This window comes from Mustela nivalis (assembly GCF_964662115.1).
Source record: "Mustela nivalis genome assembly, chromosome: 8".
NCBI lineage: Eukaryota > Metazoa > Chordata > Mammalia > Carnivora > Mustelidae > Mustela > Mustela nivalis.
This window is the reverse complement of record NC_139027.1, coordinates 102,149,984-102,168,114: the sequence shown is the minus strand read 5'-3', so window position 1 is coordinate 102,168,114 and position 18,131 is coordinate 102,149,984. Positions and strand designations below refer to the sequence as shown.

The window sequence follows — 18,131 nt, the reverse complement described above, 5'->3', positions numbered from 1 at the left end:
GTCTGAGGCAGGCTGCATGCCAGACTCTCCCAAGGAGCTTTACTGTTGGTTTACTTTTTTATTTCTATTTTTAAAATGTCAGTATTTGTTTTTTGTTTACTTAAGTAGGCTCCATGCTCAGTGTGGAGCCCTGCCAGGGAGCTTTAAAAGCTACTTTAGCTCTGAGTCTTGTTCCTCAGTGATTCCCAAGTAGTTAGCTTGGGGTGTGAGCATTTGTTAACCTTCCCTGGGTGTTTCTAACGTGCCACTGGGGTGGGCCTTTAGTGTCCAAAGTGTGGTTGAATATAGGCAGCATCAGCCCCACGTGAGAGCTTGTAAGGAATGTAGCATCTTAGTTTTTTTTATTTATTTATTTGACAGACAGAGATCACAAGTAGGCAGAGAGGCAGGTAGAGAGAGAGAGGGGAAAGCAGGCTCCCCGCTGAGCAGAGAACCCGAGGCAGGGCTTGATCCCAGGACCCTGAGATCATGACCAGAGCTGAAGGCAGAGGCTTAACCCACTGAGCCACCCAGGCACCCCAAAGCTTGCGTTTGAATAAGATCCAGGAGACTTGCATAAAACATGTTGAGAAGTACTGGGGTAGAGCCATGGGTATTCCTGAGATTCTGCATTTCTAACAAGCTCCTGTGTATCGCTGCTGGTCCTCACTGAATAACAAAGGGCATGTAGAAGGTAGAATATGAGTCACTTAATGCCGTCCCAGAAAGCCACAGATGTGTTAGGTGACCGAGTCCCAAATGACACTGATGGAGCTATACCAGTGAGCCACATTTAATAAGAGGAATTCCCACCAGTATCCTCTAGGATCTCTTGTCTTAGAGCATCCATGGAAAAGCCTCACTGCTTTTGTGAACATCCCCGAGTTTACATGCGTGTGTGTGTGTGCGTCCACATGCACAAGTGCACATGTCTCTGATGGAAAGGGACCATCACTTCTATCAGATTCTCGGAGAGGTCTTTGATCCCTGAATAACTTTATAGTTAGGTCACATAATCTGTTGCACAAGTATAGTATCAGGGAAATGTGTTAGCAAGGACATTAAAAAGTCTCAGAGGTTTTAGTTTTGGCTCAGTGTGAGCCAGCCATTTAGGATGACTTCCAGAAAAGGCAAGGTGATCATAGGCTGTGTTACAGGAATTGGTTATCTTCAAAGAAGATCATAGTCTTGGTTTCCTTGGTGCCAGATGCACCCAGGTTATATCATCTGCCATTCTGAGCATTTCAATTTCAAAGGGATTTATAGAGGAACTGGGGGTGTTCAAAGGCAAGTGGTAAGAGTGGTGGAGAGTACTTGAAACTGTGTCATAAGGAGAATGATTGAAGGATCTAGAAAAGATACCACTGAAGACAGATGGGCGCGAGATCTATATTCAACAATTGAAGCCTTCTTCTGTGGAAAGGGTGTTAGATTTGCTCGCTGTGTATATGACCAAAGGGGAAAACTAGACCTAGCTGTGGGAGCTGCTGGGAAATAGAATTTCACCCAGTATGAAGAAAGGCTGCCACTGGAGGGCGTGCGCTCCTGATGCAGGAGGAGTTCAAATCTAATCTCGCTGATAACCTGGCAGGTATGTTGTAGAGGGTTGGTGTGAGTTGGGATTAGATTTGTGTGATGCAACAGAGGTCGGCAGCCAGAGCTGGAATATTGATTTCATCTTCATTGGGGCTGAGGCCCTTCCTGTGCTGCTCATGCAGGTCATAGTGGTAACTGGGCTCTCACTGTGTTTGAGCAGCAGGAAGGAGGAAGAGTCAGAGAAAGACATGCGCCTTCCCATGAGAATGGCCCCCACAAATCACAACGGCCATTTCCAATAAACAAAGCTAAGTTACATGGCTACGTGCAAGACAGGCTTGGAAATGTAGACTTTTTCTAGGGAACCATGGAAGCCATGACCAAGGAAGGGGCAGAAAGGGTGGACATTTAGGGCCAGAATCATCTCTGTCCCTGAAGGGGCCAGGCACTCTCAGATAGCTGGACCTATCTTGATCCTATCTTGGATCTTGTGTTCTGCCCAGTTCTGAAGTCCTGTTTGATGATTGATGGCTGGACGCATAACTTGCATCATGCTGTGTTTATCTGCCCCAGCACATGAACTGTGGAGATTCTGAACAGTGTTTCCCTCTAACGTCAAAAAGGCTTGAAAAAGTTATTCCTACACTAGAAAGAGATAATTCACATAAAGCCAAAGATTTCAATGTTTTGAGGCAGTGAATTAATCTGAAAAGGATTTCCCACAGGCTTTGGTATTTCCCCTACCAGAGAACAGTGAGGGGAGCTGGACACATTTTCTCGGTAGATACAACCCATTAAGCCCGTGGGCTTATCAGTGAACAGTTCTTTTGTTTTCTTTCTTTCTTTCTTTCTTTCTTTGGAAATAATTACAGATTCACAAGAAATTGCAAAAATAGTATAGAGAGGTCTGTGCATACTCTTCATGTAGCAGCTCCCAGCGGTAGCATCTTAAAGAAAATGTAGTGCAGTGTCTGCACTACAACCAGGAACTGACGTTGGTATGATATGGTATGATATGATGAACTCTATTACAGGCCATACCGGGATTTCACCAGTTTGTATGGGCACTGAGTTTTTTAACATGTAGGTATGCATCGTATGAGACTGTCTCATCATCAATTTGTGTAACCACCACTGTGGTAAAGATTTGGAATTGTTGCTTTGTTTAAAGATTTTGTTTATTTGACATAGAGACATTAGAGAGGGAACAGAAGAAGGGGAGTGGGAGAGGGAGAAGCAGGCTTCTTGCTGAGCAGAGAGCCTGATTCGGGACTTGATCCTGTGACCCTGGGATCTTGATCTGAGCCAAAGGCAGACACTTAACGACTGAGCCACCCAGGCGCCCCAAGAATTAGAACTGTTCTAAGAGGTCCTATCTTTTTTGTCTTTTTTTTTTCCTTTCTTTTTCTTTTCTGGTGGTTTTATTTAAGCACGGGGCGGGGGGCAGGACCCATGGGCAGAAAGAGCTCTCTTTGATGTCTTGAAAATTCTGTCTTTCCTGATTTCGCATTGAACTTGCTGTTCCCGGTTTAAGTTAATATCACCTTCATGGATGTTGTTTTTTCCCCCCCTTTTTTAAAGTTCTGTTTGCTAACACCAGGGAAGCATCCGAATGGCTTTCAGTCATCCTAAATGTTCACTTTCTTCTTTCTTTCCTAGAGGCCACATGGTGATGGGAGACTCTTTCAACACTTCTCTCTTCAAGCAGACATTCCAAAGAATTTTTAGTAAAGATTTCAATGGAGATTTCCGCATGGCATTTGGTGCTACTTTGGAAGTGAAGGTACAATAGCTTTCTGACACTTTCATGAAAGATTAGTTTTCTTACTTAGAAGTCAGACTTGTACAAGCCTTACCTTGCTGGACATGGGCATCTAAAGGTAAATTAAAAGGTTCCCAGCAAAATAGTTTAAGAAGGTATATTGATTCTGTCTCTTTGTTACTTGAAGTTGACTTGTATATTAATTAATATTCTAAACAAAGTAGTCTCTGATTGCCTTGCAGGCTCTGCTCTGTCTTGCTGTGGGACAGCAGGCCTAAGAATTAGTGGTGGGCTGAGGCCACATGGTGTTGAGTCCCCCCAACCCCCACCGCTGGCAGTATAGGCCACCATATTCACAGAACCATGTTTATATTTAGCACCTGCCTGCAGACTAGCCAGAGTACTTGAAAATAAGTACAGCACTGTGCGTTTGGGTCTTGTTTTTTTCTTGTAGGGACTAAAGGCCCTGCACACTTTATTCTGAGTCATTGAGAAAACATTAGAAGGAGCTGTTACATAAAGGGATTAGGATTATTACTTTGAGAGTTAAAGATAATCATTGAATCATTTAGATTAAACTTTAAGCAATCTTCTCAGATTTTGAGTTTTTTTTTTTTTTTTTTTTAAGTTGAAGAGGAATAGACTTTAGTGAATGAAGATTTTTAAATCTAAGTATATTGGCCTTGTCATTATGTTGGAGCTTATGAATTAAGCATTTTTAAAACAACATAAAACAGTATATTCACTGATGAGAAATTATGATTATGACTGAGTATATGGGATTGGAAAAAACATGTATTGTTGCTAGAATTTCGCCAGATGTATAATAATTTTAGAAGTGAGGGGGTGCCTCACTGGCTCAGTCAGAAGAGCATGAGACTCTTAATCTCAGGGTTGTGAGTTTGAGCTCCATACTGGGTATAGAGATTACTTAAATAAATAAGCTTAAAAAAAGAAGTAAATTCAAAGGTGAGAGTTGAAAATACAGTATCTTTGGAACAAAGTTAATTCAATTTAAAGGAGGATTTTACTAAAGTTTGCATTTGGTTATCGTGGGCATGGAAAAGTTTGTAAGAGCATGATCCATGTAGGATTTCTTTTGGGTGGAGTGATAACATTGCCATATTTTACCCATAAATTTTCATTGTGTCTTTTGAGAGAGGGTGGTTTTCAGTGAATTTTACCTTCACATGCTTGTGTATTTTCATTTTAGACCTCTCGGGAACTGAAAGTTGCAGGAGCCATTGGTCCTTGTGTGTCTCTGAATGTGAAAGGACCATGTGTGTCAGAAAATGTAAGGAAAACTCTTATCATCCTCACCTCCTGTGCCCCAGGATTTAACCCATTATAACCCATTCAAAATGTCAGAGCAGAGTGATCTTACCTCGTGTCACCTGTTGGGATGTGTCTGTTGGTGAAGGGAGAAGGGTTAACTCTTACGACCACAACTCTGAGAGGCAGTGTCCTGTCTGTCCATCTGTGTAAAGGGTCAGAGGGTGGTTCATAGGGGTCAGGTGTCTTGCTTTCTGGGTCAGCTGATAGGGAGGAACTAGAGCCCAGGTTCCCCTGAACCCCCATCATTGTCTGGGTCTCTGTGCCAGTGAGCCACAGTGTATTCTGTTTAACAAGGCAAGTATTCAGCAAGAACCTTCAGGAATAAACCTCTGTGCTTGTTGCCCTTAGAGGTGATACCTTTGTCTCACTTCTCAGAGACCATTTTGAGTTGGTTGGGCATGAATGACACTGTTGTATATGCAGATAGCTATGTTCTTTGGGTAACAAAATTTTGAGGATATGTGAATGAAGTAAAGTTACGGTGAGGTAGCTTTGCCGGTGGCTCGCTTCCTCTGCTTATACTTTAGCTTTGAGGAGATAAACCACTGGGTCCAGTGAGGCCTATCCAGGGTGGTTCTGGACTGGGGTTGTCTCATTCCTGTCCTTCCCTCCCTTGTTGTCCTTGTCAATGAGACGGTGGTCTGTAGAGCCAGACGTGAATATGGGGGCACAGATCTACCCCTGCCAGTCTTGTGTTCGGACATGGTATTTACTTGCTCTGGGATTCAGCATCATTATCTGGGAAGTAGGGATAGGAACAGTACCTCACTTGGCAGTGCTGTTGGGAGGGCTGAAGGAGTAAGTTCAGGTAAACTGCTCAGAAGAGCCCCTGGCACAATGGAGGCTCTCGCTGGATTTCAACTTTCACATCCTCACTTTGTCTTCGTCAGCAGTGAACGTTCACTTAGTGACTACTTTGATTACCCTTTTGATGAAGTTGCCAGAGGCAAACTGATTTGAGAATATTCCTGTAATCCCTTGGGCGAGACAGGTGGCTGCCCCAAAGCCCATCTGAGGAGTTACCCATTACCCTGGTGTACCAAAGGACTGGTACCCCTAATTCCTGGCAGGGCTTTGTAAGCCTGCTCAGTTCCAAAATATGTTCCATACACTTAAAAATCTGCCTTAGAAGGTAATTTTATGAATCAGTATATGAGCTGATTAGCTGTTCTAAGATCTGGTAGGGATCAGCCATGAGATTTTGGGAGGGGGCTTAGAGGATGCAAAGGGGGTAGGAATTCAATTCAATATACAGAGAAGCTTAAAGAAGAGTGTAAGGAGTTCAGTATTTGCACCACTTAGAGTCTGCACTTGTCAACATTTAGTCATTCTCGCTGTCCTCTTTCTTTGCAATTTTTGCTTTGTCCATCTGGTCATCATCTGTCTGCCAGGTTCACGTTATTGTACTTCACAGAACCTTGGAACAGCAAGCTGCAGAGGTCACGACACTTAGCCTTTCAGTCTGCATCTTCTAAAATTAAGGATATTCACCTACTGTGACATTATAGCAAACCTAAGAAAACAGTAATTCACTAATATCATCTGTGGCTAGTCATAGTCTTTCTCTGCTTTAACCCCAAATACCCTTTGTAGCTGTTTCTGCCCCCTCCCCCCAACTAGTAACTGCATCTAGCATTATATAGTCTTAGTCTTTTTAAATCTGGAACAGTCTTCTGTTCTACAGGGTTTTTTGCTTTTTTGTTTGTTGACAGTGATTTGTGCCAAGCATCTGTGTCTTCCGCAATAGAGTATTGCAAATTCTTAGTGTATCTGATTGTTTCCTTGTGGTGGTGGTGAGTTGGTTTTTATCCTCCCTGTGTTTTTTGTAAAGTGAAAGATAGATTAGCGATTAGGTTCAGGTTAGACCTTTTGTCCACCATGGTTCCTGAGTGATCTTACACCTCGTGTGTTTCTTCAGGAGGGACTTCTGTCTGGTCATGTGTTTGTGGTGCTGAGTTAGACTGTGAGAAGGTGATGACTGTCCTATGTCTTTCTGTTATAAGGGCATGTTTCCTTTTTGTCATTAGCAAGAGATCTGTTGAACAAGATTGTAGCAAAATATGAATATCTTATTTGCCAGCATCCTTTGTTTAAGCATCCATTGATTATCCTTACTCGAATCATTATTTTTTTGGAGATTATAAAATGGTGATTTCCTGATTTTGTCTTCATAGTTACTCTGGTAAAGACAGGGTAAATGCTTCCATAAGGAGTTTGTGTATTAGTGAGAAAATGTATTTTCAGGGCTCTGCAGAGACTGTGGCCCCTTTAGGCTTTGGTGCTTATAGAACAGGAAAAATTTTCTTTTTCTTCTACCCATCTTGATCTCATTGGCCGGGCCCTGCAAATGGGCCTGACAAAAGACAGGTTTCACAAGAGAAAAAATTTACACATGCATTGCACATAGACACATCACGTGTGCATTCTCAGTAAGGAGCAACTCAGAGGGGTGGTTAGAACTTGGGATTACGTGGCATCTTAACAAAAGAACAGTAAATCTGGGGGTGCCTGGGTGGCTCAGTGGGTTAAAGCCTCTGCCTTCGGCTCAGGTCGTAATTCCAGAGTCCTGGGATCGAGCCCTGCATCGGGCTCTCTGCTCGGTGGAGAGCCTGTTTCGTTTCTCTCTGCCTACTTGTGATCTCTGTCTGTCAAATAAATAAATAAACTCTTATAAAAAAAAAAAAAAAAAGGGACGCCTGGGTGGCTCAGTTGGTTAAGCAGCTGCCTTCGGCTCAGGTCATGATCCCAGCGTCCTGGGATCGAGTCCCGCATCGGGCTCCTTGCTCGGCAGGGAGCCTGCTTCTCCCTCTGCCTCTGCCTGCCATTCTGTCTGCCTATGCTCGCTCTCTCCCCCTCACTCTCTGATAAATAAATAAAATCTTAAAAAAAAAAAAAAAAAAAAGAACAGTAAATCTGTAGAAAAGTGACAAGACATAGGAAAGTCACTTTGAGCTTCTGGGTGTGACACCTTGTGGAAAAGCAGGTAGATGGGGATAGATGGGGGAGCTAATGGAAGAGAAGAGTTGGTCTTCGTGAGTTTGTTGTATAGACTCTTCTTGTACAATCTCTGGGCTGATAAGCATCTAGAGTTGTTTTTGGTGATTGAGAATCATCCTGCCCTTCTTGGTAGGGAGAGGGCAGGGAGTTTTCTTATGTCTGCTGTTTTTAAATTACCTTCAGCTTAAAATAATCCTGTTGTCAGAGTGGCATATTTTGTGATGGCATACACCAAACCCCTCAACTTGAAACTTCAACAGGTTTCGTATTCTAAAAATTGAGTTGGTTGGGCGCCTGGGTGGCTCAGTTGGTTGAGTGACTGACTCTTGATCTCGCCTCAGGTCATGATCTCAGGGTCATGGGATTGAGCCCTAATCAGGTTCCATGCTTGGTGGGGAGTCTGCTTGAGATTTTCCCTCTCCTCCTCCACCTGCTTATTTGAATGCTCTCTGCCCCCTCCCCCACCCTTTCTCCCTTCTCTCAAATAAATAAATCTTAAAAAACTGAGTTGGCGGTATGGAGAAGGGATCAGGAGAAGGGATTGGCAAGTCAAAAATAGGAGGCATGCAAGCTCCTTTTGCTTCTTTACCATTTTCCCTGGGTGTGGCCCTTCACCTTCCAGCAGATGTTACCTGCTGCTTTTAGAAAAGGCCACTAAAAGGGAAGGTGGACATGCATAAATCCGTCCATTTAACTATCTTTCTTCGGAAATACTGATGAAACGGTGTCCTCTCCACTTTCCACCTTAGAGCTGCTCAGTGATTTCAACTAAGAATCTTCCCTTTGCCCTCTGACCATCTCCTTCCTGAGACTGCTGGTTCTTTGGCTGGGTACAAAGGCTCCTGGCAGGCTTCATAGAGGCCAGAGTGGCTTCAGTCAGCTCTGCTCAGTGGACTACACAGTTTGGGTGGTGTACAATTCAGAGTTGTACAAAAGAATAGGACCCTCTTAAATGCATACTCACATAACTTACTGAAAAGCATGGTATTTTGCATTTTGTTGAGTGTTAAAATGGGTAATATTGTCTCTAGAACAATAAAGGGTTTATTTCAGAATCTAACAATCTTCTTGGTTGACAGTTAATTCTAGGTACTTCTGATACCTGCAGCCCTTTCTTCTCGATGTCATGCATAAAACAGTAACACTCTTCACATTTTAGTGAACTTCATTCATCATTGGAGGTGCTTCAACTGGTCAATAAAAGGCAGCCCTTATACCACTAAAATCCCAGTTCTCTTACAGAAAATTTATATGTAGCTTGGCATAAAGGAATCGGTTTGAAAATTAATATTAGTAGCTGACATTCTGTAACTATTCTTTTTTTTTAAGATTTTATTTATTTGGGACAGAGAGAGAGAGATCATGAGTGGGGGGCAGAGGGAGAGGGAGGAACAGGTTCCCCGCTGAGCAATGAGCCCAGCGTGGGACCTGTTTCCAGGACCCTGTGATCATGGCCCAAGCTGAAGGCAGAAATTTAACCAAGTGAGCCACCCAGGCCCCCCTCCTCTTATTCTAATAATAATAGTGAAACTTTTCAACCTAAGCAGATAGTTCTGTCTCTTCTAGTATTTGCTTCTTCCCCACCCCGACTTGATTCTTTCAGCTAACTTCAGTATTTTGTTCCATGTGTGTGTAGAGAGAGAAAAAGAGAGAGTGCACTTTCTTGGTGATAAAATGGAAATTGGTCAGAGTTCAAATATAAAAAGCTTAACTTTGGGATGCCAAGGTAGCTTAGTCAGTTGAACTTCCGACTCTTGGATTCAGCGCAGGTCATGATCACAACGTTGTGAGATCAAGCCCTGTGTGGGGGGATCTGCGCTCAGCAGGGACTCTGCTTGAGATTTTCTCTCTCCTTCTGCCCCTCCCCGCACTCACTCTTGCTTGCTCTTTCTCAAATAAATAAATCTAAAAAGAAAAAAAAAGCTTAATTTTAGAGTCCTATAATAAATCCTAGCTCTTATTCTGGCTTATAATTATACTTTTTTAAGTTAAATTTAAATTTTCATTTGGAATGAGATCTTCCAAGTAGCTTACTGTTCTCAGAGTCCGTACTTTTCAGCAGCAGTTAACCATAGAAGTAGCTTTTTTGTTTTTGTTTTAATTCCTCTTTTCACCCCTAGGAACTTGGTGTAGGTGGCACAAGTCAGTGGAAAATCTGTGGCCTGGATCCCACATCTACACTTGGCATCTACTTTGAAGTTGTCAATCAGGTAAGTTGGATTTCTTCCTGAGTATTCATGTCTCAGTGTTCTGTTTTCTGATTTCTTACTGACTGGTGGACTCTGGTTTCTTTCTGTGTGGACTGATGCTACTTCGGGCTTGTGTTTGCCTGATACCAGTCCAGCATGATCTTCTTTTCTCCTTTCAGGGTTTGGTCAGAGTTAGATAGCATATTGCTTTCATCACTTAAATAGTTGGACTGATAAGCTCATCAGAAGGGGAATGGCTTTTACCAGCCACCATGTTTGTGAAGTTTTGAAAGTGTCAGTTTTTCCCCCAGTATTTGATTTTTAAAAATCCTAATTTATAGGAAAATGAAAAGAATTTTACAGCAAATACTTGTACACCTACCACTCAGATACTGTAGTTAACAGTTTACTGTATTTACTTTGCCACATACCTATTTATTCATCAATTACTCTTATTTTTGATGCTTTTTTTTTTTTTTTTTAAGAGGGGTTGTGAGGGAGGGGCAGAGGAAGAGGGAGAGAGAATCCCAAGCAGGGTCCATGCCCAGCGCAGAGCCCTACATGGGGCTTGATCTCATGACCCTGAGATCATGACCTGAGCTGAAATCAGGAGTCAGATGCTTAACCGACTGAGTCACTCAGGTGTACCTTATTTTTGACGCATTTTAAATCAAATTGCACTCCTCAGTGTCTTTCATCCCTAAATACTTTAACATGTGTATCACTCACTTGAATTTATTAATAATCTGAATATGGTTCCTTTTTTTAAATTTTTTTTTTGAGGTAAAAGTTATGTACGGTGAAATGCCCAGATTTTAAGTGTACCATTCAGAATGCATCAAGAACGGTGTTGTTAACACTGTGTCAGTCGTTTTAGGAAGAGCACAATGGGCTCTGTGACCATCTGTGTTTGAGTCATGCCTCTAACAGTAACTGTGTGTGGCCTGTGTCCTGCAGCACAACGCTCCAGTCCCCCAAGGAGGCAGAGGTGCCATCCAGTTTGTCACACAGTATCAACACTCCAGCACCCAGAGACGCATCCGTGTAACCACCATTGCCAGAAAGTGAGCAGTCCTGGTTTTCTTTCTGTTGAGCCCTCAGTGTTTTCCCTTTGAAGAGATAATTTAGCATCTCTTGGTTTATCTTTGTAATTCCATTGACTGGTTCTCACCAATCCTGACTGACTCATTTGATCAGAGAAGGAGGCAGAGGAAGAGGATTACTGGCCAACCTAATTAGGCCTACAGGTACTCTCCTGGAAGAATCCTCTTTTGGTAGGAATAAGTTCATTAAAAATTAATTTTCATTATAGTCTGATAAGTAACCCATAAATACATCCTTCTTGTAAAAGATACAAACAACTCAAAAGTATATAAAGAATGGGTCTTTTTACCTGCTCTCCCCAGAGGTGTAATGCTGTTACTGCACGGGTGTTTATCACGGGCCCATTTCCATGGAGTTCTGTACTATATGTTTGTATAACATGCATGTGTGGCTTCTTATTTTTGGCATATCTGTAAATTTTTCTCGGTAATCAGTCAGGGATATCTTCTGTATCAGTATGTACTAGCTGCTCCTTCTCTGTAGTGGCTGTTACAGCGTTGCATGGTTTGGATGGGATGTGTCATTTCTCTCTTAAAAAGAGATTTCAGGTCCTACCTTCCTTCCAGAAGGGCTGCTATCATGTGTTTAGGTTTTTGTGTATCCTGAGTATTTCTTTTCAGCCACTTCATAGAAGTAGAATTCTGTATCCTGCAAAACTACTCTTTTTTTTTTTTTTTAAGATTTTATTTATTTATTTATTGTAAAGATTTCATTTATTTATTTGTCAGAGAGAGAGAGAGCACAAGCAGAGACAGAGGGAGAGGGAAAAGCAGGCTCCCTGCCAAGCAAGCAGCCTGATGTGGGACTCGATCCCAGGATGCTGGGATCATGGCCTGAGCCAAAGTCAGCCGCTTAACCAACTGAGCCATCCAGGCGTCTCTAAAACTACTCTTATAAGAAGTGAATTTTTGTTTTCCCCAATAGTGTAAGGAGAGTGTCCTATTTCTGCACTAATAATATTATCGATCTTTAACATGCCAATATAGAGCAGTTTGCCACTTTTATATGGATTTTTCTGTTTATTAATGGGTTGAACACTTTTCATATTTATTGGCCACGTATATTTCTTCTGTGATAGCCTTTTCCCATTTTGTAAAACCTATTTCTTTGTCTTGTTCACTGACTTGCAGGAACTTTTTATGTATTCTGGATATGATTATTGTTTGTGGTTCATATCTGTTCATGGCCTGTCTGTTGACTTTCAGTTTTGTTCATAGTGTCTTAATCTGTCTTGAAAACTTTCATATATATGCCGATTCTTTCTACCATGGATATGATGTGGAAATTCATTTTGTGAATTTGTAAACATACAGATTTTTGCAAGATTGACTTGGAGGAAGGAACTGGAGACTTGGTTACCTCTAGGGTATCTACTCTCGTGCTATCTTGTAGAATTTTGGGAAGTTCTCTGTAATTTTTCCTTTGCCTTTTTTTTTTTTTTAAAGATTTTATTTATTTATTTGACAGACAGAGATCACAAGTAGGCAGAGAGGCCAACTGGGGTTGGTGGGGGAAGCAGACTCCCTGCTGAGCAGAGAACCTGATGCAGGGCTCAATCCCAGGACCCTGAGATCAAGACCTGAACTGAAGGCAAAGGCTTAACCTGCTGAGCTACCGAGGCACACCTTTCCTTTGCTCTTAAAGCCTTCAGAGATCGGATGAGGGTAAATGAAAACATGTAAAACTCCTGTAATTCCTTACTGATGTTGCAGTTTGAATCTATGTTGCCTTAGATGAGGGAGCAGGACTTAGGTTTCTTTATCTTATCGGAAAGCTGGCTTTCTGGTCTCTCCTGAGTGTAAGCGTAGCACTGATTCTGAACTTGTCAGTTGGGCAGATGCGCAGAGCCAGCTCAGGCACATAGAAGCGGCATTTGACCAGGAGGCCGCGGCAGTCTTGATGGCTCGGCTGGGAGTGTTCCGCGCAGAGTCGGAGGAGGGACCTGATGTGCTCCGGTGGCTGGACCGACAGCTCATCCGACTGGTGAGTTGGGAACTGTGGCACCAGCTTCAGTCGTAGTCTCTGCTCTGTGTTTGAGAAGAGAACACTGGCACATACACCTGTCATTTCATACAGTCAGTCAACAAGCACTTTGTGTTGCTTACCTTACACCAAATGCTGAATGTTCTGGGAGTGATGTAAGAGAGGGTTATAGGTGCATTTTCCCCTGGAGGACTTACATTACCATGAGAAAGAAACAACACACACAAGACATTTAGAGAAAGATGCAAATCTGTGTACAGTAAAGGTTGATTTAGATGAGTCCCTTTGAGTGCTGTGGTTCTATATTTTGTTTGCAGATCTTAGGGATTTTTTTTAGCAATAGGGATCCGTGGCCCAGTGAATGTGGAGATGCCTCATATGTTATTTTGGGTCTAATCAAGAGAGAGAAAAACCATGCAGTGATTTAAACAGGGGAAGCATGAACAAGCTTGTGGGACATGGCTGTGCGTTTGTTTATGTGGGGCAGCTGGAGAGACCATGGGAGCACAGGTTAGTGGGGAGAAGTAGTGAAGGTGTGGCTTAATTTTAGAATGCTTCATTTTATTTATGAAGTTATTTTAATGTGTGTTATTGAAATGTTAACATACAGTGTAACTGTAGTTTCATGTGCACTGCAGTGATTGAACAATTCCATTGGAAAGCCGTGCTTTTAAAGTTAAATCACTGCTTAGGTGTGATTCCCAAGCAGGGGTTTGCCATCAGCATGATACTTGTGTTTACATTTACCATTACTGTGTGAGATAACCAGGGGAGTGAAAGGCTACTGATAGGGGGACCAGTGGAGGATTCTGGAGTCTCAAGAGAGCTGATACCAGGGTGGTGGTAGGACATTTGGAGGAGGGAGCAAGTTTGGAATCAGGGTGTATGCTGAAAGAGGAATTGATAAAACTTGCTCAAACAATGTGGAATCAAAAACCAAAAAATTAACTTTGACTTAAGTTTTGAGTGTGGGTGACTGCAAAGATGATGGAAAGAGAAAAGAACTGGAAGATGGCAAAGGGTGGAGGGAGGCATAATTTTTTTAAATAATTAGTTGTAGTAATAAATAGTTGAATAGTAATAATAGTAATAAATAGTTGAATAAATAGTTGAATTTACTTTATTCATGAACTTGTGAAAGTACGTGTGATGGAAGCTGTTCTACAGTTGGGTGGAAGTCCCCACAGGAGCTAAGGTTAGAGGCAGCACTGGACAGGGGCAGTGGTACCGCCGTCGGCCCGCAAGGACGACAAGAACCCTGGTTCAGATGCATCTTCTCTCTTCTCTCTCTGCAAGTCTACACACTTATATACGCTTACATGACCAATCAGCGAACAGGGTACAGGAGGGAGCGAATCAAGCTGCGCACCTAAACGAACAACTTCGCTAGCAACCAATGCTGTTTACTTCCTCTTTGGTCGTTCCGCTTAGTCTCACGAGGCAATCCTAAGCTGGCAACTAGCCAGGCGCCATCTTTTAATGGCGGAGGCCGCCCCGGCCAGGGGCCTGCCTCCTACATCTCCCCCTTTTTTCTTTTATGGCAGGGATCGTGCCTGTCTTAGGTTGTCAGTGGCGGGGAATATCCTTACCCGTCATCAGACGGCAGATATCAATGATCTGCGTCCTGTCTTAGGTTGGTATATTTCCCCCACCAATCTTACCCGTCGTTGACTACCGATCCAGCATACTTAGCCACACCTGGGGGGATGTTCCAGCCTCGATGGCTAACAAGGCCTGCACCATGGCTTGCTGTTGCCTAGGTTGCTGTCGCCTCCAAATTTGCAGTTTCCTTACTAGCAGAATCAAGCCCACTACGAGGATTATCATCAGACCAATTATGCTAGCCCATTGTTTCGTAAAGGTTAACACATCTTGCAATGTTTTGATTATCTCTGGGAGGGTTGCAAGCTCAACTCTGGTGTTATTTATCCTTGTTATGCCTAGTACCAGGTGGTGTTATTTATCCTTGTTATGCCTAGTACCAGGTGCTGAGTATTACACAAATTGCCGGGAAGGATACTATACATCCCAGTCCCAATAGGGCCCCCCATATGTCCACTTGTTCTTGAACCAAATCCACTCTCTGGTTGACTATCAGGATTCCTGCTTGCAGATGTGCATTGATCTGAATCTGTGTTTGAAGGGCCCCCGCCGTTCCTTCTGCAAGGGTGTTCACAGCTTCCGCAGTGGGTATAGTTGCAGCAAGCGAGACTGCTGCTGCCGTGGCAGCTGCTGTAGATATAGCCAATGCTGTCACAACCGCAGCTGTGATATCAAAATCTCTCTTCTTTCTGGATAGCACCACCGGTAACTTGTTCTCTGGAATGGAAACTAGGATAGGAACATGGGTAGGGATACGCATAATCACAGCCAGCTTGAAGGCCCAAACATTCCAGCACTGGGAAAGGTAGCAATTCTTAGTGCAATTCCCCATTATGAACACACAGACAACAGACGCAGACATTAAAGACTCACCGCTAAATTCCGACTCTAAGGCCGCCCCGCTTCTTATTGCGGACTCGCTAAATCCCGGCTCTAAGGCCGCCCCGCTTCTTATTGCGGACTTGTACAAGTTAAACCCCGGCTCAAGGCCGCCCCGCTTCTTATTGCGGACTTGTACAAGTTTAAATCCCGGCTCAAGGCCGCCCCGCTTCTTATTGCGGACTTGTTCAAGTTTAAATCCCGGCTCAAGGCCGCCCCGCTTCTTATTGCGGACTTGTACAAGTTTAAATCCCGGCTCAAGGCCGCCCCGCTTCTTATTGCGGACTTGTACAAGTTTAAATCCCCCCCCTTTGTCATGGTTTTACCCCGCATACCTGCGGACTTCTCCCTTGCAAGGTTTTTCTATTTTTACTCCCCGCTTTACCGCGGAATTCCCACTTTTGAACGTGGCTAATGTCCCCGCTTACCTGCGGATCTTTACTCCCCGCTTTCCTGCGGATTACCTTACAAGATTCCTTTATTAGTTCCCGGGTCTCAGCACCATTTACCGCCGTCGGCCCGCAAGGACGACAAGAACCCTGGTTCAGATGCATCTTCTCTCTTCTCTCTCTGCAAGTCTACACACTTATATACGCTTACATGACCAATCAGCGAACAGGGTACAGGAGGGAGCGAATCAAGCTGCGCACCTAAACGAACAACTTCGCTAGCAACCAATGCTGTTTACTTCCTCTTTGGTCGTTCCGCTTAGTCTCACGAGGCAATCCTAAGCTGGCAACTAGCCAGGCGCCATCTTTTAATGGCGGAGGCCGCCCCGGCCAGGGGCCTGCCTCCTACACAGTGGGTGAGGGGCAAACTGATATGACATCGGTCTGGTTCTCCTGTTACTTGTAGCTGAAGCAGTGAGGATGGGAGCAAGCGGCCGAGAACTAGCCTCCCAAGAAACCCATAGTTAGGACAAAGGGAGATGAAGGGCTGTGAAACAAGACAGAGAAGGATCAGTTGGAGAGGAAAAATAGGTGCTATGTTAGCGGCTGGAAGAGAATTTCACAGACTTTGGGGGAGTCACTTGACCTGGGGTACTGGGGAGTCCAGGAAGGTGAGAGCCATACCAGGTCATCGGACTTGGTAGGAGAGAGTAAAGATGGGCTTTCTTTCAATGGCGGAGGGTTCAGTTCTCTATTGGCAAGAGGAGATGTGTGAAACAAAGAGGAAATAAAAGCAGAAGAGAAAATTCAGAAATTTGTCTTTGAAGGAAGGAAGAAAAATTGAGCTATAGTGTCACAGACTTAGGGGCTTTCTTTATGGAAGAGGTGCCCAAGAGAGCTCCTTCAACTACTGACCCATCAGAGCAGTCCTCCAGTAGCATCGCCTAGGAGCTGGTTAGAAATGCAGGCTCTCTCCAGATCTGCGGAATCAGAATCTATGTTTAGCATCACCCTAGATGATGGGTCTGCCCAGCTGTGCTTGAGAAGTGCTGGTCCGGGACCCTCAGTAAGTCAAAGTTGAGACTGGAGTGTAGCTCTTCTGTTGCAAGGATTTTTCCAGGTGACACTGATTGGACTTTTTTCTCTCTCTTTCTCTCTGTTTTTTTTCTTTTTTGCTGTTTTCTTTCAACAGTGTCAGAAGTTTGGACAGTATAACAAAGAAGATCCCACTTCTTTTAGGTTATCAGATTCCTTCTCTCTGTATCCTCAGGTAAGTAATAGGTATTTTTTTAAGTAACTAGAGAAGAATGAATTGTGATAGAAATGAAACTGCTCTCAGGCTGAAGTGAAGACTTGGTGGGTTTTGAGACTCCCATCTATAGGTGATGAAGGTTGTTCAGTTAAGGACAGATACTGTGTCTGTGTGTGAGACTGTGCCTCAGCCCTATAGAAGACAGAGATGACACACAGAGAGAAGATAGTGGCTCCCCAGCTCCCATGAAGAGGCAAAACAGGGTTGTTGCTGAAGGCCACAGCAGAATCTTATCGGTAGAAGTTCTGGGCCAGCAGCTACCTCAGTGGTCACTCAAGCAAATGAAGCACACGTGAAGGTGAATATTACAAAATGAGGCCACAGATAATGGCAGATATTTAATGATACCTGTGTAGTGACAGTGCTGATCGTACCTGGGAATCAGCAGTAACAAGCAGCCCCTGTAAATAACTGCACTGCACATGAACCAGCCACTTGGGAGGCATCGGGCAGTGAAAGGAGGGACGGAAGTGGACACGGCATGAAGCCGCCGTCAGGAATCTGTATTTACCTCTCCTGATGTCCACCCTCGTCTATAAATGAAGAGGCTGGAGCTGGACTCGGTAGATGGTTGTGATGATGGCCAGCTGAGGCGGAGGATGTGGTCCGCAGGGCCAGGCGCCTGGGAAGCACTTGGTCAGTGTGGGCCCGCTCCACAGCTGGGGCCCATGACTCTCAGGTGGCCTTCATGGGTGCAGCTTTCCTGGAGCCAGAAGCAGAGCCAACTTTTTTCCCTTCCCTCAGAGATGCCTTAATGAGGAATAGGTAGAGAGCAGCAAACTTTCATCTTTAAATAAATTTCTGAGCACTCAGATATCCTGATTACTCAGTTTGGAAAGTGGACGCAAGTTTCAGGCATGCTGTTGTATAGCTTGGACTCTTTAGGGTTAAAAGGGGGCCTTAGAGGTCACTTCACTTGACCCCCTGGAGGGTTTTGTGGTCCCTGACACCCACCCCTGTGGTGTTAGGGCATTCTAGCCTGCTCAGTGTTGCAGAGGGCGCCCTGGGCCTGCCAGAGTTCACGCGGAGTTCCACCCACTAGCTCTGCCACTGCTGATCCCCTC

General features: G+C 43.9%; 1 protein-coding gene across 3 annotated transcripts in view; it reads left to right on the top strand.

Annotated features, from left to right (window-relative positions):
* The window catches only part of SEC23B (SEC23 homolog B, COPII coat complex component), a 49,205-nt gene that overhangs the window by 13,059 nt on the left and 18,015 nt on the right, over positions 1 to 18,131 (top strand). For all 3 annotated transcript variants that reach the window (XR_014314792.1, XM_082743164.1, XM_082743165.1), the window contains exons 10-15: positions 3,175 to 3,298; positions 4,491 to 4,571; positions 9,730 to 9,819; positions 10,756 to 10,862; positions 12,732 to 12,885; positions 16,948 to 17,025. Coding sequence is in view for 2 of the 3 variants with exons in the window: in XM_082743164.1 (XP_082599290.1) it covers positions 3,175 to 3,298; positions 4,491 to 4,571; positions 9,730 to 9,819; positions 10,756 to 10,862; positions 12,732 to 12,885; positions 16,948 to 17,025 (634 nt within the window). In the remaining variant the exon portion in view is untranslated. The remainder of the gene's footprint in view (positions 1 to 3,174; positions 3,299 to 4,490; positions 4,572 to 9,729; positions 9,820 to 10,755; positions 10,863 to 12,731; positions 12,886 to 16,947; positions 17,026 to 18,131) is intronic.